We start from the raw sequence: 26810 nt of genomic DNA on the forward strand, positions 1-26810 counted from the left end.
GAGACCAGGGTTCAAATCCCTGCTCAGCCATGAAAACCCACTGGGTGATCTTGGGCAAGTCACACTCTCTCAGCCTCTGAGGAAGGCAATGGCAAACCTCCACTGAACAAATATTGCCCTGAAACCCCCATGATAACCATATCTCTGGGTTGGCACAAGTCGGTCCCCTTAGGTTTGCCATAAGTCCTTACGGTCACTATAAGTCAGTTCCCTAGGGTCTCTATAAGTTGGTCCCCATAGGGTTTCCTTAAGTCGGCATATAGCAACCCTCTTAGGGCTGCTTTAAGTCAGTCCCCTTAGGGTTGTCATAAGTCCATAGGTTGGTCTGCATAGAGTGGCCATGTGTCAGTCCCCTTAGGGACACCATATGTTGGTCCTCTTAGGGCTGTCTTAAGTTGGTCCCCTTAGGGTCTGCACAGGTTGGTTCCCATAGGGTTGCCATATGCCAGTCTCCTCAGGATCACCATACATTGGTTCCCTAAGGGTCACCATAACTTGGTCCTCTTAGGGTCCCCATAGCTTGGTCCTCCATAGGGTTGGCATAAGTCAGTCCCCTTAGGGTCTCCATAGGTTGGTCCCCATAGGTTTGCCATATGTCAGTCCCCTTAGGGTCACCATAAGTTGGTCCTCTTCAGGTTGCCATACGGCGGTCCCCTTAGAGTCACCACCGTAAGTGACCCTAAGGGGCCTCCACAAGTCCAGAACGACTTGAAGGCACACAACCACCCCCTCTGTGTCATCTCTTTCCAAGTTCCCACCAGAAGCCGGAGCAGACCCCTCAGCCCAACCCCAGAGGGGCTCCCAGGGGAGACTTTTGGGTGCGCTAAGAGGAGCATCCTCCCACCTGGTTTCCTCCGTCGCCTCTTCTTGGATCCGAAGAGCTTGACCCGGGAGAAGACGCTGAGCTTCTTCTTGTCGGCGCAGGAGGTCTTGCTCTTGCTGGGGCTGCTGACCCCGCACTTGCCGCCAGCGTTGGCCTTCTCGCGCTCGCGGGCTTGGCGCTTCTGGCGGATGAGGGAGCTGGCGATGGCTGCTGCCATGGCCGCCACCCTGCAGGCTCCTCAGGCCGGGGGAGCCCCAGGCATGCTGCTCTGGCCTCCCTCGGAAAAGAACAAGAAGGGCCCCCGAAGGAGAGGCAGCCGAGAGGCTGGGGCCCCAGGGCCGAGGATCGCCTTCCTCCAGGGGCCCAGCCGGGAGAGAAGGGCCCAAGGGGGCTCCGAGGAGCAGGGGGCTCAGCCGGCCAACAGGTCCCTCATCTCTGGGAGCCTTGGCGCAGCATCTTCTCCAGCCTCTCCTCCTCCTCCTCCTCCTCGGATCCCAAGCAACCTGTTGGGGGGAGGGAGGGAGGGAGGGAGAGGGGGAGAAGGGGGATCGGGAGGACCAAGGGCCCGGGGGTCGCCAAAAGGTTGCCCCCACAAGGTTTCTCTTCCTGCTGCTGAGCCTCGGTTGCTGGATGGAGCCCTTTGGTCCTTCAAGAGGGACGGCGCCTCCGCCTCTGCATCTTCTCCTCCTTCCTCGATCCGCTCCGCTTCTCCTCGGAGGGGCTCTGCAAAGCCAAGGGACGGAGGACGGGGGTAGGCTGCCTTTGCCTTCGACAGACTCCGGCCCCGCTCTCTGCAAAAGCAGCAGCAGCAGCAGCAACAGAGGCTGCGCTCTCCTCGCCTCTCGGACGATGCGAGAGAGAGAGAGAGAGAGAGAGAGAGGCGACGCGGCACAAGCCCTCCCCAACGTGCCCCCCCTCTTCTTCTCTTCCTTTCTCCTCCTCTTTTTTTCAACCAACGCAGAAACCGGGCTCTAGAAGGTGGAGGAAGCAGAGGAAGAAGAAGAGGAAGGAAAAAAGGAGGGAGAGACAGAGGAGGAAGAAGAAGAAGAGGAGGAGAAGGAGAAGAAGAGGAAGAGGTGAAAGAAGAAGAAGTGGAAGAGGAGGAAGAGGAGGAGGTGGGGACGAGGAGAAGGAAGAAAAAAGAAGAGGAGGTGGAAGAGGAGGAAGATGGAGAGGAGGAGGTAAAAGAGGAGGAGGAAGAGAGGAAGAAGTGGCGGAGGAGAATGAAAAAGAAGAAGAAGAGCTGGGAAGGTAGAGAAAGAAGAGGAAGAAGAAGAGGAGGAAGAGAAGAAGAGGGAAAGGAAGAGGAAGAGAAGGAGAAGAAGAAGTGGAGGAGGTGAATGAAAAAGAAGAACAAGAGCTGGGAAGGTGAAGGAAAAAGAGGAAGAAGAAGAGGAGGAGGAGAAAAAGAGGAAGAAGAAGAAGAGAAGAAGAAGTGGAAGAGGTGGTGGAGGAGAAAGAAAGGCAAGAGCAGTGGTGTGTGTGTGTGTGTGGAGTGTGTAGGGGAGCAGCCTGAAGGCAGGGGCAGCTGTTCCCAAAGCCAGCCAGCCAGCAGTCTCCGTGGGTCAGGAGATCTGGAGGGTGGGGAGGGTCTTAAGGACCAGTGCCTCCTTCTCTGGAACCAGAGAGGCCTCTGGGGGGGAGAGAGAGGGCACAGCAAAAGGCACCCAAAGAGACGTGACTTGGGTTGGAATGGGCAAAGCCTGGGAGGAGCTGAGAGCAGCTGGAGAGGGAGAAGCAGGTTTTGCTGGAAAGGGTCCTGAGATGCCCACAAGTGGAGAGGTGTGGGACTCTCAGGAGATCAGAAGGCCTACGGAGAGAGAACAGTGGTGGCTCTCTATGTCGATAGGGGAGTGAATCCAGCCAGGTCTGATACCAGAAGAATCTGCCCGACTGGATAGGAGCTAAAAGGGCAAAGGCCCATCTCAGAGCAGCATTATGATCCCACCAGGTGACTCTAGGAAGCCCACATGAAGATGCAGATCTCTGCCATTCTAGTAGGAAAAGTAGAGGAGTGATAGTAGTCATGGAAAAGGAGGCTGAAATGTTGAATGTCACCCAAGTGCATCATCTCTGGCCACTAACTCCCTAGTCGACACATGCATTAAAGGAGATACATGTTCCTGGTGTGATGGGACCACAGTTTGGAAACGTTGCTTTTCTGAACATCCAGCAGGTGAACACTGACCATGTTGCAACCAAGATGGGAACAGATTCTAGGGACCATGCTCCAAAAATATAAGCTTTCCAGGCTGTGGATGACAACTTCAGGGTTTTAAATATGCAACACGAAGCTGGTCCTTTGGTGATGTTTTCTCCAGGAAAGCATTTCAAGGCTGTGTGTTTTTTCTGTGAAGGCTTGACTGTAAATGCCTCAGGCAAAGACAATTTGTTTCTTCGTATTTGACTTCGGGAGCCTGACTCAGTTTCTACTCCCAAATAGAAGAGGCAGATTAGAAGACATCATCCATGATTTATAATTTGCAGAGTGAGGGGAAGCCAGGTCAAATTTCTATTAGAACGTCTCAACAACAAGATTTGGATCGGACCTTATGTGATTCTGATTTCTGAGACTATGGATCCCAAAATGGCTGGGAAAACTGAAGGCTGCCCATTGCGATTTCCAAAATTCATCCATTGTCCACCCAGAACTGGTCCATTTCCATTCTTTCACATGTGCATGAATGCATGCTAAACCTTCTCTCTTCCATCTCTGTCCTCTCTTCAGTTTCTAAAGCTTTCTGCCAAACCTCTTCTTGCAATATCACCAAAGACAATTATTCAGGAGTGGATCACAGAATCAAGGAGTTAGAAGGGAATACAAAGATCCTCTCTTTAAACCTGTTGCCAATCCAGGAAATCCAGTAATACAACATGCATAGTAGGTGGGCATCCAGACTCGGGTTCAAAAGCTCAACTTCTTCTAAGGCAGTTTACTCTAATGTTAACTAGCTTGTATTTTCAGGAAATTCTCCTTAATAACTAGTTGAAGTCCCTTTGTCTTGAATTCATTGGTTTGGGCCCTACTCTCCAGAGCAGTGGTTCTCAACTCTGCATCTCCAGATGTTTTGGACTTCTGCTCCCAGAACTCCTGAATGTTGGCCAAGCTGGCTGAGGCTTCTGGGAATTGAAATCCCAAACAAACATTGAGGAAGCACTGTTCTAGAGCAAAGAGTCTATTCTCAACGTGATAAGCCTTCAGATGTCTGAAGATGGTTGTCATAAATATCTTCATTGTATTTTCTTCAAGTAAACCATACCCAACTCCATTCCACTTTTCCTCATGAGATGTGCTCCAGGCCCCTCATCTCATAATGCCCTCTGGACATGTCACATTTTGTCAGTATCTTTTGTAAACATGGGATGCTGAGAACCTCAGGTGGTACCCAAGTGAAGTATGGTGAGACAGGCATTGAATGGGACTATTATTTCTTACATTGTGGACACAAAACATAATGGGATCTATGGCTGATAGCAATCCTTACAGAGTCAGTATGGTATAATAGACTAAGTTTTGGACCGAGAGATTTTTGATTCTAATCCCTGCTCAAACAAGACATTCATTGGGTTCCTTTGGAGAACCACATTCATCATAAAGCTATTTCACAGGGTTGTTGTTGGGCTAAAGCATGGTCACCCTTGGTGAGCACATCTGATACAAATGCAAAGTAATAATAATAATAATAATAATAATAATAATAATAATAATAAATATGGCTTCTCTCTAAGCAGGAAAAGAAGCATACAGTAAAAATGTAAAGGTAGGAACTGATCAACTTTCATTAGTACATTGCACCTTCACAATAGTGAAAATGTGCCTTGGTTCATTACTCCCTCAGATCAAAGAGAGGCATTTCAAGATGCAAAGGCACAACTGGTTCTTTTGCTACTGGCAACATACCAGGGTTATCACTGCTATATTTGTCAGGTTGCCAAATGCAATGTAAAAGGTTCACATCAAATCCATTTCTGCCCACCGTCACCACATGGATCAAATCAAATGCAGTTAATTCATTCCCTCTGTCCAGTTGTAGGTAGGGCTGTTTAATTCAATTACATCCGAATCCTAAACGTACTGGTTTTGCTTCAGGAGCATGATCTTTGCTTTGCACGGAGCAATTTTGAAAAGCAATGTTGAAAAGCCCCTGCTCCACCTTCAGTACAAGCTGGTCCAAGTTTAATTGCTAGCTGCTCACATAAAAGTTTAAGAAAATGTGTTCCAACCTATTCATTATATATACATATATATTGAGTCTCCCTGATCCAAAATGCTTGGGAACAGAAGTGTATTGGAATTTAGAAAGAAAAAAAAAAAGGATTTTGGAATACCTGTATTTGCATATAGGTACATCATGAGATGCCTTGGAAAGGAGCACCAGGTCTAAATATGAAATCCATGTATGTTTTGTATACACCTTATACACATAGCCTGAAGGTATATATACAGTATTTTATACAATATTTTAAGCAAGCGTACCTACACAAATTCTAGGGCATTCCATAACACCATGAAAATGGATTCCCTGTAATGTAATATGAGGCAGAATATAACTCTTACCAAAGTATATGCATGCAAGCAAACACATCCACAAATTAGCTTGTAATCCTTCCTCTGTGCTACACCACCTATAAGATGTTAACTTAAAAACCACAACCACGACAAAGCTTAGAAGGTGAGTAAATCCATTGTGCAATAGTTTGAGTGTTGGACTATGACTCTGGAGGCCAGGATTTGAATTCCTGCTCAGCCATGGTAACCCACTGGATGATCTTGGGCAAGTCACAATCACTCAACCTCAGAGGAAGGCAAAGGCAAACCCTCTCTGAACAAATCTAGCCAAGAAAACCCCATGATAGGGTTGCTTAAGGGTCATCATAAGTCAGCAATGACTTGAAAGCACAGAAGATGGTGCCCATTACATTCAATGCACAAAAGCCAAGAGACACGTAGAGAACACTTTCTTTGAGAAAACAGCAGGAGAACAACTTGCACCACACTTGGAGGCACAAAACTAGATTAAGATGATACAGGGCAGGCCATTTAGCATATAGCTTTGAGAACTGATCTTTTTTTTTCTGGGAAACAGGCCTTGTGTAATGTGCTAGACTTTTATCTGTTGTCGTCATTGTTGTTTTAATTGGTTTTAATTGGCTTCAGATATTATGATGGCTTAATTGTAGGCTACATTTCAGAGGAAGGAACTGGCAAAAACACCTCTGAGTATTCAGAGGAAGGAAGGAAGGGAGAGAGAGAGAAGGGAGAAAAAGGAAGGAAGGAAGGAAGGAAGGGAGGGAGGGGGAGGGAGGGAGGGAGGGAGGGAGGGAGGGAGAGCATAGGGAAGGAAAGGAATGTGTGATGGGAAAAAAGACAGAGAAAGAGAGAATGGGGAAGGAGAAGAGGAGGAAAACAGAAGACCAGCATTTTGGCCGCTGCTGAATTAATGTAGTTTGACACCCTATAGAATCCTATGGAATTTGACAGAGAAGGCTAAACATCTCTCCAAATGACAAATCCCAGAATTCCATGGCATCGAGTCTTGGCAGATAAAGTGGGGTCAAACTGCATTAATTCTGCAGTGTAGATGCAGCCCTTGCATTGTGCCTTGAAACGGATGGGAAGCCAGTGGAGATGTTGCAACATGAGAGTTGTATGCTCCATGTCATCAGCACCCATTAGCAATCTGGCTGCAACTCTCTGGACTAGGAAGATTTTCCCAAGAGAATTCCAGGTACAGCACATTCATATACCTTCTGAACTCAAGTCTAATTTATTTTTTCTTAGCAATCAATAAGATTCAGAGGTGGGTTTTAAAAATCCTTTTTGTATTGCAGTTCCCAGAATCTCCTGGACAGAAGGGCCAGTGGCCATGCTGATGAGGGGATTCTGGGAGCTGTAGTCCAAAAAGGCATATCTTTTCCAAATGTGGAAGGACTGCACCCTGGGAAAGTAAGTCACTACCCTTTACTGAGTTTATCTTTTCATGACCTTTGAAGCTTGGGTTCTCTTACAATAATTATCTCTTGAAAGAAAAAAAATCTTCACATATCGCACTATATTCGTAACGGCAATTTTTAACCAGATCATGGCGCTGTGAATTGGCTTTTTAAAAACAAACAAACAAACAAACCTGCTGCAATTTTTAAAAGTTTCCAATATTAAGATACTATCTTTTTAATATTTGGTATTTACATATGATCTACCAGATGGAGAGGTATGTGTCCCTTTACTGAGTTTCATCCTTTCTATGAGAGAAGAAGCTTGATCTTGTAAATCAAACACAACACTCAGAAGTGAAAAACCAAGGAAATAACAGATTTGGACATAATATTTTGTTTTTGTTTTCATTTGGGGGAAGTAATTCCAATGATTGTCTGGGGAAAAAGGATTTATTCTGGAGTTGCTGGAATGTTTTTCCCCTTCTTGTTCCACCGTAGGGCGTTGGTTCAGTACGTAATTTGATCATTTCATAATGTCAAATGAGTACCTTTTGAATTAAAGGGAGATTATATGTATAATTCTGATCCTGGTGCAGATAAACAGATGCAAAAGAAAAATAGACTTGCAAACATACTGTTTAACTTAAATACAATAAACTTCAAACTTCAGAAAAAAACTGCCTTGTGGATATATATACATAGCTGCAATGTCATTCTGAGGTCACAGCTCTAAAACCATACTGACCCCTTGGAGCTCCAAACCGACAGAGATGAAATCAGACTTTAATACGGTGCTTCAGGAATTAAAATCTATTAAATAAGTCTTCAGGTTGGTACTTTATTCCTCCCTTTTCAAAGAACTATTCCCTGCCCCACCAACTTTGTCAGTGATGTGGTTGGTTCTAGCTATACATAGCATTAGTTGCATCTTCTCCAACGTCTTCTCAAAGGGTTTGCGGATGGGGATAGAAACTAAAATTGCCATCTCATCAGTATACGCAGGTACCTTCCTACAGCCTGGACCACAAGAGTTGCTCCTTGTCACTGTTGCCGTTATTAAAGAAATAAATTTCACAGAGGGAGCAAGTCAATAAAAGAAAGGATATTAAAACTCAACACTCACAACACATTGCTAGATGGCTAAGGTTAGGCGTGCATCTTCCCCCAGCTACCAGACTTTTCAGAAGCCATAGTGGTGACCAACCAGTTCTGCTGATTTTCTCCCCCTTCCAAACTAATTTTCTGCTTCCACTTTCCTTACCTGAGTAAGATTTTCTCATCCCCAAAGCCATATCTGCCTTATGAGACGATGCTGCCCTTTCCAAGCCCAGCCTGCCTTTGAGAGCAAGCTCAGAGAAAGTTTAAAGGCATGTTTGCAGTATTCTCTAAGGTACCAGCCAGAAACATCTTTGTGGTATACACAGAGATCATTAATGGGCATTAGGAGGAGCAGACCATTACGACTTTCAGCGATCATTAAAAATGCATGGGCTCAAAGAAGAGTCGTCTTCTGGCAAACCTGGAACCATTTCTTGGGCGGTGGGCCGGTTGCTGCTGCTCTTGCTTGCTGGGTGGTGTTTTGCTTAAATGTGTTATTTTTGCAAATGCCAGAATTCATTGTCTCATCTCCTGAAGTAATGACATGGGGGAAGGGAGAGGTCCAGGGAGCTGTAACCAGATCCCATAATATGTTAGGCCTGGCTAATGCTTTTTGCGTTCTCTCTCTCTCCCTCTCTTTGCAGCTCAAATAGCCTTTTAGAGGCAAAAAGAAAGCATATTCCTTCAGTTTTGTTTAAGCTGAATTATTGATGAGCCCTGGATGCGACCAGGATAATTGTAAACATTTACAAGAATCGCATTCGCTGGACATTCTGGTATAATTACCACACGGACACCTCTTTGTTGGGGTTGGGGATGTTGCTGAAGGTTTATTTCAGACAAAATAGGGGCATGGAGGAATATTTAGACCATTACTACTAAGTCCTGCAGTTCTGATCCACTAGTCAAGTGCCAGAAGATGAGGTGATGTAGTTGCATCTTGCTGGCATCCTCATTTTACAGAGTCCTCCATTTCAGTGGTTCCCAGTGCAGAGGTAGGACCACCACCAGCATCTTGAACACTCCTGATCCTTAGGTTTTTGTGGTTTTTTTTTCAGGCTATGTGGCCATGTTCTGGAAGAGTTTATTCCTGATGTTTCACCAGCATCTGTGGCATCATCAGAGAATGCTGTCATGAAGATGCCAGTCACCAATGCTGGTGTAATATCAGGAATAAACTCTTCCAGGACATGGCCACATAGCCCCCAAACCCCATAAAATGCCGGCTGTGAAAGCCTTCGACTTCACTCCTGATCCTGTCTCTTTTTGGAAGCTTGTTAGGACTTGCATGGGAAGCCACCAGAGAACATCAACCCTCCCCAGGAAGGGTTACGAAAGAATATTACTTGCAACTGAAATTCACCTTCCAGTCAAAGTTGACAGTACTGGGGCTAGATGGACCAACGGTCTGACCCAGTCTAAAACAGTTCTGATGCATCTCTAATCTATTGCTAGTCCTCAGCAGTGACCCAAGGGGCCTGATTTAAAGGCCAGAACTCTTCTTCACCCTAAACTCAATTGAAACAAGAAACGCTGGTGCCCTTGTACAGTTCCTGTAACACATGAAGTAAGGAGCTTTCTTGTAGTTCTCATTACACATGTAAAAGAGAACTTCCTGCTTCACGGCGTGAAAATATTTTAAAAATATACAAATCCCCAAAAGCAAAGCTTGATTTTGCCATTTTATATAAGGGAAAACATTTTACTACATCATTGTATTTAATGGGACTTCAGCATCCACTGTAGTTTTGTACCTGCACAAGAAAACTTCTGTACAGGTGGCTCCTGTATTCAGGAACAATATTCACCATTATTAACAACATTTCTGTTGTGAAGTCGAAGGCTTTCATGGTTGGCATCCATAGTTTTTTGTGGTTTTTTTGGGCTATGTGGCCATGTTCTAGAAGTGGTCACATAGCCTGAAAAACCCACAAAAAACTAACATTTCTGTTATTAATCAAATGACGAAATGAAGTGTGAGGAGTTGTGAGATGTAGGGCCAGCCAAAGCTATGTGTAACTCTTCCTTTGCATGACGTCCCACGCAGCAGGAAGGAGAAAAACAGTTCAAGATGGGAAATCGAACAGTTAAGCTCCCCTTTTGCTCATCACCATGATGATATGACCCATTAGAAAAGACGATCATCCGTGGCAGAGTTGGTGACAATGAGAAAAGAGGAAGACAACATCACATTGATTCAGAAGGCACAGCTGTGAGTTTGGAAGATCTGAGCACTTTTGGAGGCCGGCATTTATTTCTCCTCTCCCTGTGCTCCCCACTAAGAGGCTGCCATGGGGTTGGGGGACATTGACTTTTCATGCATCTAACTGAGTGCATCTCAAATAAACTTCAGACAAAGCAAGAAAAGTAGTTTTTTGGACTGGCGTGCAGGTTGGGGATTCTGGAGTTTGTTTCCAAAGAAAGGCCTTTTCCAAGCTTGGAGGAGGACTAATTTGTGTATCCAATTTAAAAAAGAAGCCTGCTTGTTTTGCTAAATGCAGTAGCTAAGTCTTAACAATTTTTACATATCTTGAGAAACTGGAGCGTGTCAAAGGAGGGGCGACTAAAATGGTGAAGGGTCTGGAAACCAGGTCCTAGGAGGAACGTCTTAAGGAGCTGGGGATGTTTAGCCTGGAGAAAAAGAGTTAAGAGGTGAATGATAGCCCTGTTTAAATATTTGAAGGGATGTCATATTCAGGAAGGACACGCTGTTTTCTGCTGCTCCAGAGACAGAACGAAGAACAATGGATCAAACTACAGGAAAAGGCAGCTCACATCATGACCTTCCTGACATTAGGCTGTTTGACGTGGACATCCCTTGGAGTGTGGTGGAGTCTCCCCTAGAGGTCTTCAAACAGGCTGAATGGCCATCTGTCAATGGAGATGCTTGATTGTGAGTTCCTGCATGGCAGGGGGTTGGACTGGATGGCCCTTGCGGTCTCTCCAACTCTATGATTCTAAATTCTTGATTCAATTGATTTCCTATCCCTTTAATATATTTGCATTGTGTTTTTGCCTCTGTATGATGACTGGAATGCAAACCAAAAATAAAATAGTTCACTGGCAGCTGCTACAAGCAGATACAAAATTCAAGGGGAACTTGAATTTTCCCAGATCTGATTCCAACCAATCTTCAAGGGACCTTTTTTGTTCTTGTCTTACTCTGCCCCTGGTGGTCAGAAGCAGCATGCAACCCGTGCTGCAATTTCACCCCCAAGTTCTTCCAAACCGATGCTTATTTCACAACGACAATAGAAGCAACCTAATTTTTTGAATATATCTATGAGGTCCATAATTCACCACCACCTTAGTTGCAGAATCTACAGATCGAGATATCGCAACAGCTCATCAATCTGGCATAAAAACATTTTGTCTTGTGACGGTGTTTCTTACAAACTTATGAGTATATACCGGTGATCAAATATGTATTTTCAGTGTCCCCCAATTTTATTGCCACCTCCAACATATCCTACCAAGGTGCAAACAGTGGTTTTTAAAGCAAGCATTGGTATATTCCCAATAAAACGCGTTAAAAGAGTCTATGTTCTTCCTCCAGACTAACCAGATGGTTAAAGGGCTTGGAAGAAGGGCCGATGATAGTTTCTTAGACTTTGGGCTTCCATAGTAGAGCATGCACTTGGTGGGTATTCAACGTAGAGTTGACTGTTTGAATATCTGGTGTCTACATGTTCTCACTAAATTGGTCCTCCCCATTTGGAGCTTTGTGGCAAATTTGATTATTCCAGGACTGATTAATCATGCTCTCTAGGAATACTAAGTCCGCCAGATGACTCTAGTGGTCATTTCTGCCTGGAAATAAACTGGGGGGGGGGGGCTAGAGAGTCCGGAGAGACCTTCTCAGAGGCTATGTAGGGCCTCCGTGCAATTTCATGGTCCAACTTCGAGCACAGTCCCGAGCATAGAATGCCCTGGGGCAGCATAGAGATCCAGGAGAAACACTTCTCAAGGCTAGTAGGTCCTCCAGTGCAATTTCATGGTCACTGCTAGCAAGTCCGAGCGAGAGATTGGGCCTGGGGCACATAGAGATGCGAGAGAGAACCTTCGCAAGGCATTGTAGGGTCCTCCTGGCATTCATGGGTCAACTTCTAGCGATCCGGCATAGATTGCCCTGGGCACAGGAGATTCCTAGAGAGAACACGTCTCAGGCAGGTAGGATCCCAGTGGCATTGCATGGTCACTGTCAGCACATCCCGAGCAGAAGGCCCTGGGCACATAGAGTCCTAGAGAGAACACTTCGCAAGGCGATGTAGGTCATCCAGGGAATTATGGTCCGTCAGCAGATCCCGGCATAGAATTGCCCTGGGCACTAGAGCTTCCTAGGAGAGAGAACTTCTCAAGGCATATGTAGGTCGCTCAGTGGCAATTTCATGGTAGACTCTAAGCAGATCCCGAGCGGGGAGAAGTGCCTGGGGCACATAGAGATCCTAGAGAGAACCTCTCAAGGCAGTGTAGGGTCTCCAGTGCAATTTCATGGTCAACTTCGAGCAGATCCGAGCAGAGATTGCCCGGGGGCACATAGGATTCCAGAGAGACACTCTGAAGGAAATGTAGGTCCTCCAGGGTGGCGATTTCATGGTCAAACTTCTAACAGATCCCGAGCATAGAATTGCCCTAGAGCACATAGAGATTCTAGAGAGAACCTTCCTGAAGGCATATGAGGGTCCCCTCCAAGTGCGATTTCATGGTCAACTTCTAGTCAGATAGAATATCCCGAGCATGATTGCCCTAGGGCCATAGAGTTCCAGAGAGAACACTTCTCAATGCATATTAGTCCTCCAGTGCAAATTTCATGGTCAACTTTCTAGCAGATCCGCGAGCAAGGAAGGGCCCTAGGGCCATAAAGAATTCCTAGAGAGAAAACACGTCTCAAGGCATATGTAGGTCCTCCAGGCAATTTCATGGTCACTTCTAGCAGATCCCGAGCATAGAATGGGCCCTAGGGCCCATGAGATCTCCTAGAGATAAGCACTTTCTCAAGGCATATGTAAGGTTCTCCAGTGCATTTCATGGTCAACTTCTAGGCACATACCGAGCAGAGGAAGAATTGCCGCTGGGGCAATAGAGATTCCTAGAGGAGAACACTTCCTCAAGGCATATAGGTTCCTCTCCAGTTGCATTGCATGGTCAACTTCAGCACATCCCGAGATAGAATTGCCCTAGGGCACAGAGAAGATTCCTAGGAGACACGTCTCAAGGCATATGTACGTCCTCCATGCAATTTCATGGTCACATCAGCACATCCAGAGCGAGAATTGCCCTGGGGCACATATAATTCCTGAGAGAACACTTCTCAAGGCTAGTAGTCCCGCCAGTGCAATTTCATGTCAACTTCTAGAGAATCCCGACATAAGGAATTGACCTAGGGCACATAGAGATTCCTAGAGAGAACACTTTCTCAGGCATTGTAGGTCCGCCAGTGCCAATTTCAAGTCACATCTAGCAGAGCCCGACATAGAAATTCCCTAGGGGTCACATAGAGATTCCGAGAGATAACACTTCTCAAGGCATATGTAGTCCTCCATTGCAATTTCATGGGCACTTCGAGCACTCCCGAGGCGGAAATTGCCCTGGGGCGCATAGAGATTCTAAGAGAATACTTCCTGAAGGCATATTAGGTCCTCCAGTGCGATGTCATGGCAACTTCTAGCAGATGTCCCGAGCATAGAATTGCCCGAGGCACATAGAGATTCCTAGAGAGAACACTTTATCAGGCATATGTATATCTCTCCAGTGCAAGTTCATTCATGGTCAACTTCGAGCAGATCCCGAGCATAGAATTGGCCCTATGGCACCTAGAGATTCCTGAGAGAGAACACTTCTCAAGGCATATTAGGTCATCCAGTTCAATTTCATGGTCAACTTCTAGCACATCCCGAGCAGAGATTCCATGGGGCACATAGAGATTCCTGAGAGAAACACTTCTCAAGGCATAATTGGAAGGTTCATCTCCAGTGCGATGTCATGGTCCAACTTCTAGCAGATTCCCGAGATAAGAATTGCCGCTAGGGCACATAGAGATTCCTAGAGAAACACTTCTACTTCGCAAGGAATATGGAGGAGGGTCCTCCAGTGGCAATTCATGGTCACATCTAAGCACAGCAAAAAATCCCGAGCAGAGAATTGCCCTGGGGCAACTAGAAGAGTCCTAGAGAAAACACTCTCAAGGCATAATGTAGGTCCTCCATGCGATTATCATGGTCACTTCTAGCAGAATCCCCGAGCAGAGAATTGCCCCTAGGGCACATAGAGATCCTAGAAGAACACTCTCAAGGCATATGTAGGTCCTCCAGTGCAATTTCAGGGTCAACTAACTTCGAGCACATCCCGAGCAGAGAATTGCCCTGGGGCCTAGAGAATTCCTAGAGAGAAAACACTTCTCAAGGCATATTTAGGTCCTCCAGTGCAATTTCATGGGCAACATCTAAGCCACTCCACCGAGAGAAATTGCCCTGGGGCACAATAGAGATGCATGAAAAACACTTCGCAAAGCATATTTAGGTCATCCAGTGCATTTCATGGTCACGTCTAGCAGATCCCAAGCAGAGAATTGCCCTGGGGCCATAGAGATTCCCAGAGAGTTGTTTCTCCGCCAAGCAAAAATAAAATAGTGTGTTTTTTTTGTGGTTTTTTATCCACGTTTTCATAGGGTTCCTGTGTTCCTAACACCGGTGAATGTGGAGGGTTCACTGCACTCAACAATTGATTTAGTGAATCTATTCTACCTGGGATTATCCAAAAGGCTTCTGCGGAAATTCTGTTACCTGAAAATCTTTTACTTAGAAATGCTAGAAAATCCTTATTTTGCACAGATATTCTACACGAAAAGCTTTTGCTGTCTCACCAACATGCACACTTTCTCTGGATATACTCTTTCCCCTTCATTCTTAAGTAAATGATCTAGCCAGGAATAGCTTTCCAAATGACCAGGTCTTCTACTGGACAATGAGGATTTTTCTCTTCCATTCATTCCTTGGTGATAACTAGATTTGTTGCTGTGTGTCTTCAAGTCATTTCTGACTTATGACACTCCAAGGCAAACCCATGATGGGGTTTTCTTGGCATGGTTTGTTCCCAGGGGGATTTGCCATTGCCTTCCTCTAAGGCTGAGAGAGTGTGGCCTGGACAAGGCCATCCAGTCAGCTTTCATGGCTGAGCAGGGATTCAAAACCTGGTCTCTGGGAGTTCTAGTCTTACGCAAATCATTGTACCATGATGACTCCCTAAAATCTAGATTATAATATTGCAATATTTTCTGTACTGGGCAGCTCTTGAATACTGTCAGAAATAATGCGTTAGACATCATTGTTAGTCTCCACTAAATAAACCCACTGAATCTATGAAAATTACATTAATAAAGAATAATAATAGCACAATGGAGGGGTGGGATAAAGAAGAAGAAACTGGATCAGAATGGGGAAACACAGTGGGAATACTACAGGTGAATATTGTATATCAAAGAAACAGGTAAATATATACATATAATTATGATATGCATGAAGAAGTCGACTCATAGCTCTGAGCCACTTGTAGATCAATGGTGATGAACTTACAAGAAGGAAATGTTATTATTTTAAACTGATAATGAAATCTCCAGGTAACTGAGGACCAAAATATGGTAAAGGAGGGCCAAATGTCTAAGTAAGTGAAAAGGAAATATAACAGTAAGGCCCACACATCTAACCAAAATACAATAAACTATGTCCAACTGTCAAGGTAAGTGACAGTTAAGGAATGGATATGTAGGTAAATGTACAAATATATTAAATACCAGAAGTCCAAATACACTAATTTATAGGCAAATGAAGGCCAAAAAAGAGTAAATGAAGACCAGATTTCTTGGTAAGCAAAGGCTCAATGCAGTAAGTGGGACCTAGAAGTCTTCTTCGTTGTATTTTTTGTACAACCTATACTTTAAATAGGTGATTAACTTTCCATTTTCTTTGCTATAGTTGGCTCACAGGCCAAATGAAAAAAGGGAGAAATATTACCCAACGATAACACAAAAAAGCATGTGAGGTGTGTGTGTGTGTCATGCCAGTGCTGCAGCATGACGCATTGCAGCGTAACACCAGAAGATGGCACTCATTCCTAAAAGTTAATGATCCTGAACTTCACGGTGCAGAGAAATCTTTTCTGAGAGTTACGTATTTTCTTCCTTCGGCTAGCAGAGTGTCTTTCTGTCATGATAGTAATTTCATGAGTCAGATCTATTGCCTAGGCTATGATCTTTCCTGTACCTTCTCTTTGGTCATCTTTGATAAATATTAAGGTGCCAGGTTCCTTTGGAGTGCTGCTTTTAATTGCACTCTTTGAAATCACTTTCTTATGATTTTTAACTGTGTGGTTTCACTGTTTTTTTTATGTGCTTTCATAACATTTCTGACTTATGGTGACCCTAAGGCAAATCTATCCTTTTGCAAGATTTGTCCAGAACAGGTTTGAGGCTGAGACAATGCAGCTCCCTATGTTATGGACACTTTAATGACAGTGAAATGTTCACATTTTGCATATTCTATCTATCCACTCAGCCTTCCACATTTGTGGCTTTGACTTGTGTGGATTTGGTTATTCACGGATTAGAATAATATCTTCTCTCTAGGAATCTCTAGGTCCTCCAGCGCAACTCTATGGCCAACATCAGCCGGAGGACCTACAAATGAGATTCCTAAACTCTAGGTCCACATGTTGTTTCAATGTTATAGCGAGTGTGTGAAGCAGAACCAAACGTTTTGGACTCATGGATGATGTAATTTTGAAAAACTACCAGCAGAGGGAACCACATTTCTATGCAATGTACCCAGAGAAACATTCATCACATAAATCAAGCAGAAGTATATTGTTCTAATCAATGTGTCCAGCAGCCTTGCTCAACTGGTGTCCTCCAGAAATGTTCCACTACAGCCTCTGTTGACCAGCCAAATGACTGGGAATTAGGAAAGTTGCAATACAAAAGATCTGGAAGGCAGCTATAAATAGGGGCTGACTGCATCAGAAGTTAGCTCCTTCTTGGGAGGATTTTTAAACAGAGGCTGGAGGGCCATCTGTCATAGAGAGTGCTTTGATTATGTTTTCATGCATGGCAGAATGGGTTTGGACCTGATGAATGTCAGGGTCTCTTCCAACTTTATGATCCTATGATCCCACAGACTATTGTTGGGTTTCTTCATGTTCTAATAGGCAAAGAGTCTCAGGGCAGAAGCAGTCACTTGGTGGCCAACTCAAATGTGACCATACAGGTCACTACCAAACAATGAGATGCATTGTGGGGAGGGCATGATTTGACAAGGAGAAGGTGAGGGGAGGATGGGTGCTTAATCCTCTCCATATCAACCAGTTCTCCCAGTCATGGCAAACATGCTGGAGAAGTGAAGTCGAAGGCTTTCATGGCTGGCATCCATAGTTTTTTGTGGGTTTTTTGGGCTATGTGGCCATGTTCTAGAAGAGTTTATTCCTGACGTTTTGCCAGCATCTGTAGTTGGCATCTCAGCCACAGATGTTGGTGAAACATCAGGAATAAACTGTTCTGAACATGGCCACCTAGCCCGAAAAACCCACAAAAATATGCTGGAGAAGCCTGGTTCTGGGAGAATGGAGAGAGGGCAGGAAAGAAGCAGTGTGCTTGGGAAGAAGGAAATGGAAGGGAGAGACTGATACATTATTTCTTTCCCATCACTCATCCCTTCTGAGTGCTTTGGTTCCAAACAAGATGCATCCATGTCCTCCTGCTTTCTATGAGCAACAGAATGGCCACAGTGTGGGCAGACTCTAGGACTGTCTACAAATGCACTGAAATTCTAATTGTGATTGCCCTTGTAGTGGAACCATTAACTTTTTATGGGCTTGTTTCTCTGCTGTCATTTCACAGACAGCTGAATTTATAGCCCAGCTCTTCATTAGCAGGAAACACTTTAATTCAGGTGACATTTGGAAGTTTCTCCGGCATAATTTCACGCCACTGGGGAGGCATCAAAGAAGAGCAAAGAGATGCAATTTAGAGAGAGAAGTGCTCCCATGAGTTTGTCAGATGTTGTTCTCTTGGTTTCACCTGTGTTGTCTGAATGTGTGTGCGTGCGTGTGTACCGGACTTAAAAAAAGTTACTTTTAAAGACCTTCACCTCCCAGAGTCTTCCACTAATCGCAGTCTTCATGTGTGCATCAAAACCTGGAAAAGTTACACTTTGGATGATAGTGTCCGCAGTCTTCCAGCCAGCATACATCACAGCTGGGGAAAATTGTGTATGTAAAGATGGCTATCATATAATCTCTCAATCTTGTCTTCTCCACACTGACAACACCTAACACCATCAACTATTCTTCACGGGGCTTTCTTTCCAGACCATTTACCACCAAGATCCAGAATCTCCCAGTCATCGCGGCTATGATGACTTGTAATTAAAAAATAAAAATACTTTTTATATTATTATTTAAGGAGGCATTTGTTTTTTAGTACTTTGCAGCAGATAAAAGCTTTTAATTGAGGGTGACGGTTTAGTGTGCGCACTTTATTATGTTTTAAATGTCTTTTTAATGCTGTTGTTAATGTTGTTTTTAACTTGTGCTTCTTTAAATCAGCTAGTTTAATTGTGTTTTAATAGTTGTATTAAAGGTTTTTTTAAAACCCCAAAACAAACTCTGTACTGTGTTTTTAAATGTTTTAGGCCACCTTGAATCCATGTTTGGAGCTAGATGGGAAATAAATAAATAATCTGTCTTGGTTACTCTCCTCTGGATGCCTTTCCATTTGTCAACATCATTCTTGAACTCTGATGCCCAGAACTGGGGCTGTTCATACTACAGAGATTGTGGTGCAATGATTCCACTTTAACTGCCACAAATCAATCCTATGGAATATTAGGATTTGCAGTTTAGGGAGGCATTTACAGTTCTTAGTCAAATCATTCCAGTGCCTCATTCAATTGCAAATCCCAGAATTCCATAGGATGGAACCGTGGCAGTTGAAGTGGAATAATAGTGCTATGATTCTGTAGTGTGAATGGGTCCTGGGAGACACTATTTCAGATGAGATCTGACCAAACCAAAATAGAGCGCTGCTATACCTTCCCTCCAGCTGGAACCTAAACTCCTATCAATGCAGCCTTGGCATTGCGTCTGTGCCCAAATCATCTGTGGCCCCATGAATTTTATGGGGTTTTCTTAGGGAAATAATATACTCCAAGGTGGTTTTGGCCATGCCTCTGAAATACAACCTACAACACTTGGTAATCTTTGATGGCTTCCCATCCAAGTACCAACCAGGACTGACCCGGTTTAGCTTCCAAGCTCGGATGGGATCTGGTGCCTTTAAGGTGCTGAGGCCACCAGGGCAGTCTTGGCATTGCATTGGCTTTTAGGGTTGCGTATTACAGATTTATTAGTATTGCAGTTTTTGCTAAGGCCTTGACTCCCCAAGGGTCTCATAGACCAAACATCAGTATGGACTGGTGAGCAACTCATGTTCCTTCCTCATTTCTATCCCAGTGCTTTGTTCATCTCCCTCTGGGATGTAACACGCTTTGTTTTCATTCTCGCCTTTCCACTAAAGCAATAGGAAAGGCAGAAATTTAAGCTTCCCACGGGGAATATAGGTTTGGCAAGCCACCGACTGACTGCAAGCCGTCTGAAAGGCACCAGTCTCCCTTTTTCCGCTGAGTGTCACTTTCGACAGGCTCCTCTGTTGCTTCTGTCATTATTAATGATGCTAATTGAGCTGATGAGGTTAAAGAAGAGGAGAACCCCCTCCCCCCAAAAAGCCCAAACCCAAGTGAAGAATTCCTGGCGGGTTCAATAGGAAAGTTAAGATCAGCAATGCTCAGATTGCTCAATGCAATTAAGAAGGCTCATTCTTTAGTCGCCAACCATTTCCCAAGCCTTGCCACAGGACATAGATTTTTAAAAAGCTGAAGCGTTAAGGATGACGCATTGGAACAAGAGCGCACCGCTGGCATCGCACGCACACCCGCTGTGCTTTACACAAAAAAATATGCTTAATCTAGAGAGCCCTGCATATCAGAAAGCATTGCAGAAGTGTGTATCTTTTCAGAACAAACCGAGAGAGGAAATGGTCAGGGCCAATTTGCTAATGAGATCATTTCTACACTGCAGTCTGTTTTAGATTAAGAAAACTGGGAACCTATCAGGCAGAAGGAGGATAAAATTTAAATCTGCCCTGTTAATTTACTGGTTGGACAATAGCCATAGTCACACTGGTAATATGGTGTGCCAAACATTTTTTGAACCCGGAACACTCTTGGAGGAATTCAGGAGAGGTGGCAGTGTAAACTGGATGAACATACAGTGGGCCATTGGTATCTGCTAGGGTTTGGTTTTAGGATCCATCGTGGATACCAACATCCATAGATGCTCAAATCCCATTAAATACAACGTTGCAGTCGAATGGTCCCCCTTATATAAAATGGCAAAATCAAGGTTTGATTTTTGGAATTTATATTTTTCAAGCTATGGATGGCTGAGTCCATGAAGAAACAATCCATGGATACAGAGGGCCGACTGTAAAGGGGGCCATTGTGAGCAAAGGTGCCAAATGTCTGTGCTTCCAATAAACATTACAAGACATGCAGATATTAATTTGGCATTGTGAATATGCATGTCACAAAGAGGATTCCACTCTAAGTCAGCCTGACACCCAAACAGAGCTGGTCCTACCATCTGAGATTCCACCTAAACATTAGGAAGAACCTCCTGATGCTAAGAGCTGTTCAATAGTAGAAGATGCTGTCTTGGCGAGTGGTCGAGTCTCCTTCTTTGGAGGTTTTAAATAGAGTCTGGATGGCCATCTGTCAGGAGTGCTTTGAATGGGGTTGGATTGGATGACCCTTGGGGTCTCTTCCAATTCCAGCATTTTATTATTCTATAGACAAAATGAGGAATACTCCTCAGGCCACAAAGGCTGGGTGGCAACAACGGCAGTCACCAAACGCCTGTCTTCATGAGTCTTCTGGTCATTCCTTTTTTGTGTTCTACACTAAACCAATTGCTGCTCTTTGGGGTGCAAGCACTTAGAAAAGCAGTCATCATGCTGGATGCTGGATGCTGAGAACTTGGCTGAGAAAAGGTAGAGTACTCTCTCTTCCTGCTAATGTGAAATAAGCTTCAACAATCAATCTAACTGGGTTTTATGTACAACACACAGACTTGTACAATCTTATCCTTTGGCCAATGTTATCCTTTGCTTCAGGCACCAAAATGTCTTGGGTCAGCCTTATCCTAAAGCCAGGGCTGTGGACAAATTATTGATGATGGTTTTCTAAAATCTCTCCTTGAAGAAAAACAGCAACAGCCTGTTCTTTGAAGCAGCAGGGACAACATAATAGAGAGCCAGTGCGGCATAATGGTTTGAGCATTGGACCACAACTCTGGAGATTTCAATTCTCCACTCGAGCATAAAAAACCCATTGGGTGTCCTTGGGCAAGTCACACTCTCTCAGCCTCAAAGGATGGCAATGGCAAACCCCCTCTGAAGAAACATGCCAAGAAAACCCTATGAGATGGCCTTAAGGTTGCCATAAGTAAACAAGTGTGTTGGAGGTACACAGCGACAGCAACGACTTGATAACCAACTCAGAGAAAACTAGAGAGCCTCCATCTCCATCTTTCATTTTGTACTTCAATTTGTCCATGTTTTGACTATGTTTGTTTTATTACCTTATTTGCTACCTATTCTATTTGTAATATTTCAAGAGGACGTGCCTTCCACAGACATTGCCAAAGCTTTGAGTCATTCCTGTCAAGGGGTGAGCCAAGCTCCTTGACATAGCACCCTCATGCTCCGTCATGTGTCCTTTGTATCTCAGCCGCCACATCATCCAGAATTAGATGGCGCAGGCAACCGTATGTCCCCAGATCGCTCCTTCCAGCCCCATCTGTCAAACCCTTCACAGGAGAGTTACTGGGAAAATTGATCAAAATGACAGCCAGAACCTCTGTTTTCTCCCTTTGTGCTTGGGCTTTGAATCCCCACACGACGTCAAAAAGCATCCCAGCTGCTAAGCAACAACATTTGGGAGGGCTAGAGGAACCAGGGAGGACTTTACACAACACAAAAACAGCCACTGGCAGAGGAAAAAGGACGCAATTGCTTTGTTTGTTTCCAGCTGAGATTTCACGGTGAGGATGCATAGAGGAAATCTCCACATGGGGAATTGCATTATGACTGGTGCTACCCAGCCCTTGCACTGAATGGTGACATTAAACAATTGGACCAAGACACCAAATGTAGCACAAAATGCACAATCCAATATGTCACCACATCTATGCACCAAGTGCACCCGTGTGCAATGGCATCACATGTAGAAATCCACTCCCAAAACGCTGAACTGAAAGTGGATGTTCTGCATTAGGCAGAGAAAGACTATTTTTAAAATAAGGGATAAATGGTAAAAAAAAGTAATGGAGGCAAAACCCACCATGTTTTTCAAATGTCAACAAACCCGAAGAGAAGAATCCTGGAACGAGAAGAGTCTCGACAGTTTGGGACTTACGCTGTGCAAAGTTTGCATGCGGTTGTCTTGTGTATAAAACTATATTTTCTGTGCAGAAAACAAATTTGGATGCTGGAATGTTATTTTCTGAACATCTGGTCCTGTATATCAGATAAAATGAAAAGCTCTGCTCTAAATCACGGGTGAGCAAAATATAACCCTGAGACTACATGTTCCCCCTTTTTGATTTTGAGGCCTTATCCCCTATAGACACTTCTTCCTTTTTTAATTTTTTTAATTCAAATTCAAATTTCATTTTTTTAAAAAAATTAAAATTTTAATTTTTTTTAAAAAAACATTCTTTTAAACATTCTTTTTTAACCAAATCTTCACAATGTATATATAAATACGTTTAGGTTATGCATATGCTATTGTAATCTGAAGGCATAATTTTAATTTTGCTAGTTGTTTTATAGTTGTGAAACTATTAGCATGACATTTAGTGGTGTATGGGAATTATGATTTACAAGGAACATTAGTGCAAAAATGCATTACTAAGGAATCTGTATGGTGTGAAATGGGAGGAGTGACACATTGGGTGACACTAACTCTAGGGACACCACTGGCAGTATCTGATGTAGTGGTTTGAGTGTTAGACTAGGATTCTGGGAGATCAGTGTTCGAATCCCTGCTCAGCTGTGGAAACCCACTGGGTAACCTTGGGCAACCACACTCTCTCAGCCTCATAGGATGGCAATGGCAAACACACCCTGAATGAAACTTGCCAAGAAAACCCCGCGATATGTTTACTTTAGCGTTGCCGTACATCGGAAATGACTTGAAGGTGCACACAACAACGACAACAAGAGCAGCCTGGTGTGTTACCAATCAGACAGAGGTTTATCTTCTCAGAGAGAACTAGCCACATGTTGAATGCATGATTTTTATTTCTGCTCTATGACAGCCTGCTGCTTCATTCATCCAAACAATTTGGTGAGATAAATGCAAAGGGAGCTCTAATGGAATCCATTTGCATTAATGTACATGTTCAGTGCTCTCCAAAGGTAACGATAACCCAGCTCTTTTATTTCCAGCATGTCATATTTAATTGTTACTCTTACGTCCCTTTGTTGTTGTAAAATAGCAGTGCTTGATTCAATTAGAATATATATTTGTGTGGATGACAAATCAGAAACCTTTGATCTATTGTTTTCCTTCTGGATTTCTTCCTCTGGTTCCTCTCCCACCCGCTTTGAAAAAAGCCAAATAGAGTGAACACTCACTCGCAAATAATTCCTGCCAGAAAAATCACATTATGCGGACATAGCCTCCCTTCCCAATGAATTTCCTTGACACTTCTGTCTCAATGTAAACCCGTTGAGGGAACACACAGAACATAGAAACTCAACTGCAAAACTTTTTCTCAGCTACGCTGATCTGAACGTCTCCTAAGAATTACGTCTGCACTAGTTTTCAGAAGTGGTATCTGCATGGCATTTTGTCACTTGGTGCCCAGGAGAGAGCTAAACACAAGCCTGCACATTATTAGTTATGTTGGGAGCCAAACTCTGCTGGAGGAGAGATGGTGTGTATATATGTATGTGTATATGTATGTAGGAAATCCCTAGGGTGGGTTCATTCAGACTGAGGTAGCACAGATGCGTGTGGCAATTCTATGGACGTATCACAGAAAATGTTAGATACTCCATGGGTTTCAGCTTCTTATGAATGTTGGGATCCATTAGAGATCAGAATACAAACCCAAGCTTCTAGTCCTTATTGTGGAATATATATGAGAGGCAGTGTTGGTGTTGTTGAGTGCCTCCAAGTCATTTCTGACCTATGGCAACCCTAAGGCAAACCTGTCATAGGGTTTTCTTAGCAAGTTTCATCAGAGGGGGCTTATCATTGCCATCCTCTGAGGCTGAGAGGGTGTGACTTGCCCAAGGCCACCCAGTGGGTTTCCACAGCTGAGCAGGGATTCAAACACTAATCTATGAGAATCCTAGTCTAACACTCAAACCACTACACTAGATACTGCCAGTGGTGTCCCTAGAGTTAGTGTCACCCGATGCGGGAACCCATGGTGTCACACTCATTGACCTCCTCCCATTTCACACCATACAGAACCCTTAGTAATGCGTTTTTGCACTAATGTTCCTAGTCCAACAGTCAAACCACTACACCACATTGTTTTAGTCCAACAGTGTCCTAGTCCAACAGTCAAACCACTACACCACCATGACTTTTATATTACAGGCAATACATATGGCAAAAACTCAGAAGCCCGAAGAGCTGCCAAATCAAATAGGCCCAATGATCCTCAGACGCTTGGATTCCAGGTCTTTCCCCAGAAATGGGAAGATGGATTTATTGTGCAAAAATAGAATGTACATGCTGAGTCTATGACAAGGGTTTGGGAATAATAGAAGCAAAGAGGCATCAGCACTTGTACACAGAGATTATCAAGAGAGGGGAATCTAGATAACATCTGCTCTTTGTCTGGGAGACCTCCTGGTCAGCAACAGAGCTGTTCAGATCTTTCAGACAGAGGACCATTTATTGAGTCCATCCACTTGTAATGGGCTTTCCCCCTTTTCCTACTACCTTTCACTTTACCAAGCATCATAATCTTTTCCAGTGAGTCATCTCATCTTATGATATGTCCAAGTATGATAGCTTCAGTTGAGTCATTTGGGTCACACAGTCTGAAAAAAATACATTTCTGAATCTTTTTCATCTGATGACCTGACATTACAAGACAGAACATACTGTTGGCCTCAACAACAACATGGTTTTTGTGTTTTTAAAATCTCTTTCATTGTTGCTGTTGTTAGTGTGCTTTCATTTGTAACTTATGGTAACCCTAAGTCATACCTTGTTCTTGTTGTTGTGGTTTAAGTGGTTTCTGATTTATGGAAACCCTAAGGAGAGAACCTATCATGGGGTTTTCTGGGGCTGAGAGTGTGCAACTTGCCCAACGTCATCCAATGGGTTTCCATGGCCATTCAAGGTATCGAACCCTAATCTCAAGAATCAAAGTCCAACGCTCAAACCACTACACCACTCTGGCTCTCCTATCACAGGCAAACCTATCACAAGTATTTTCCTGGACAGCTTTGTTCAGAGTGGGTTTACTGTTGCCTTCTTCTGAGGCTGAGAGAGTGTGACTTGCCCAAGGTCACTGAGTGGGTTTCCATAACCAATTGGGGGCTTGAACCATGGCCTCCAGAGTGCTATTCCAGCATTCAAACCTCTTACCACAAGTTATCTCACGGAGGCATTTGACCGTAAGGGCTCTATCCATTCAGAGATCCAGTTCGTCATGGAGAATAGTTCAAAACAGCCAGTGTGTCAGCATTACAGTCTGTGCACACAATCCACCAAAAAAGGATGCAGCTCCTTGGGTATTTCCTTTAAAGTTCAAGCTAAAACCCAGAGCGGATTCACCACCCACCAACATGGAGGTTGTCAGCCACTGCTTCATGCAGAACCAGCACACAGTTTCATCATGTGAAGTCATGTCTTCCATGTGGGTTGGTGCTTCACTGCAGCCATGTGCTGTTGATGAGCTTCTGTTGTGGTGGCTTGCAACAGTGGCTATGCATTTTCTCCTTTTCCCTGAAACATGCCAGGAAAAAAACAAAACAAAAACCCAGCAGCCTCTGAATCGTGTTGATAAATTCTTGCTTAACAGCTGTCAAGGACAAGATGGCAGATTAGCCCGAAGGGCTATCTTGGGGCATGTCAGGTTCAGTGGGAGATCAGCGAGAGATCCAGCACAGATGTGGAGAATGGAAATATCACAGAGATGCCAGTCTGCATCTTGTCTTCACTTAGCATATGCATATTCATCCGGTATGATTTCACTCTCTCTCTTGTGCACACACAGAGCCACAGATCTCTAGATGTTGCTCATCCATGCTGCCTGATGATCAGGTTTCTGCCTGAACAATGACCTTTTGCCTTTCCTCCTGGCAAAATGATGTTCCTAAAGACTGGTAAACACTTGGGTTTTCGTAGCTTTTTGTGGGTTTTTTGGGTTACATGGCCATGTTCTGGGAGAGTTTATTCCCGGCGTCAGAAATAAACTCTTCCAGAACTTGGCCACATAGCCCAAAAAGCCCACAAAAAACTCTGGATGCTGGCTGTGAAAGCCTTTGACTTCACACTTGGGTTTCACATCATCAAATGTGACACACAACACAACACACACACATGCAAAACACACACACACACACACACACACACACACACACAGCATCCTTCTCAGATATGGAAGCTTCTTACAAAATGTTATTACATTTTGTTCTTCTAAAAACTCACCTTTCAAGTTCAGATTTTTACCTGCCCCTGTTTAATATTTAGTATTTGATTTATTTATTAAAGTGTCCACATCCCTCCCTATATCTTAGGATTTCAGGGCGGCACATGGATAAAAATGAATCCAATGGTTTAAAACAACATAACACTGAAAACAAGCTTAATTTAAA

At 44.0% G+C, this 26810-nt stretch overlaps 1 protein-coding gene across 5 annotated transcripts in view; it reads right to left on the reverse strand.

Annotated features, from left to right (window-relative positions):
• FGF13 (fibroblast growth factor 13) overlaps window positions 1-26810 on the reverse strand; it is a 156400-nt gene that overhangs the window by 32362 nt on the left and 97228 nt on the right. The window contains exon 1 of one of the 5 annotated variants that reach the window (XM_042479661.1): window positions 845-1676. The exons of the other annotated variants lie outside the window; for them this stretch is intronic. Within the exon in view, the coding sequence (XP_042335595.1) occupies window positions 845-1040 (196 nt within the window). The 5' untranslated portion in view covers window positions 1041-1676. Of the gene's footprint in view, window positions 1-844; window positions 1677-26810 lie in introns of those variants that run through there. 5 annotated transcript variants of the gene reach the window in all.

This window comes from Sceloporus undulatus, chromosome 7 (genome assembly GCF_019175285.1).
Source record: "Sceloporus undulatus isolate JIND9_A2432 ecotype Alabama chromosome 7, SceUnd_v1.1, whole genome shotgun sequence".
NCBI lineage: Eukaryota > Metazoa > Chordata > Lepidosauria > Squamata > Phrynosomatidae > Sceloporus > Sceloporus undulatus.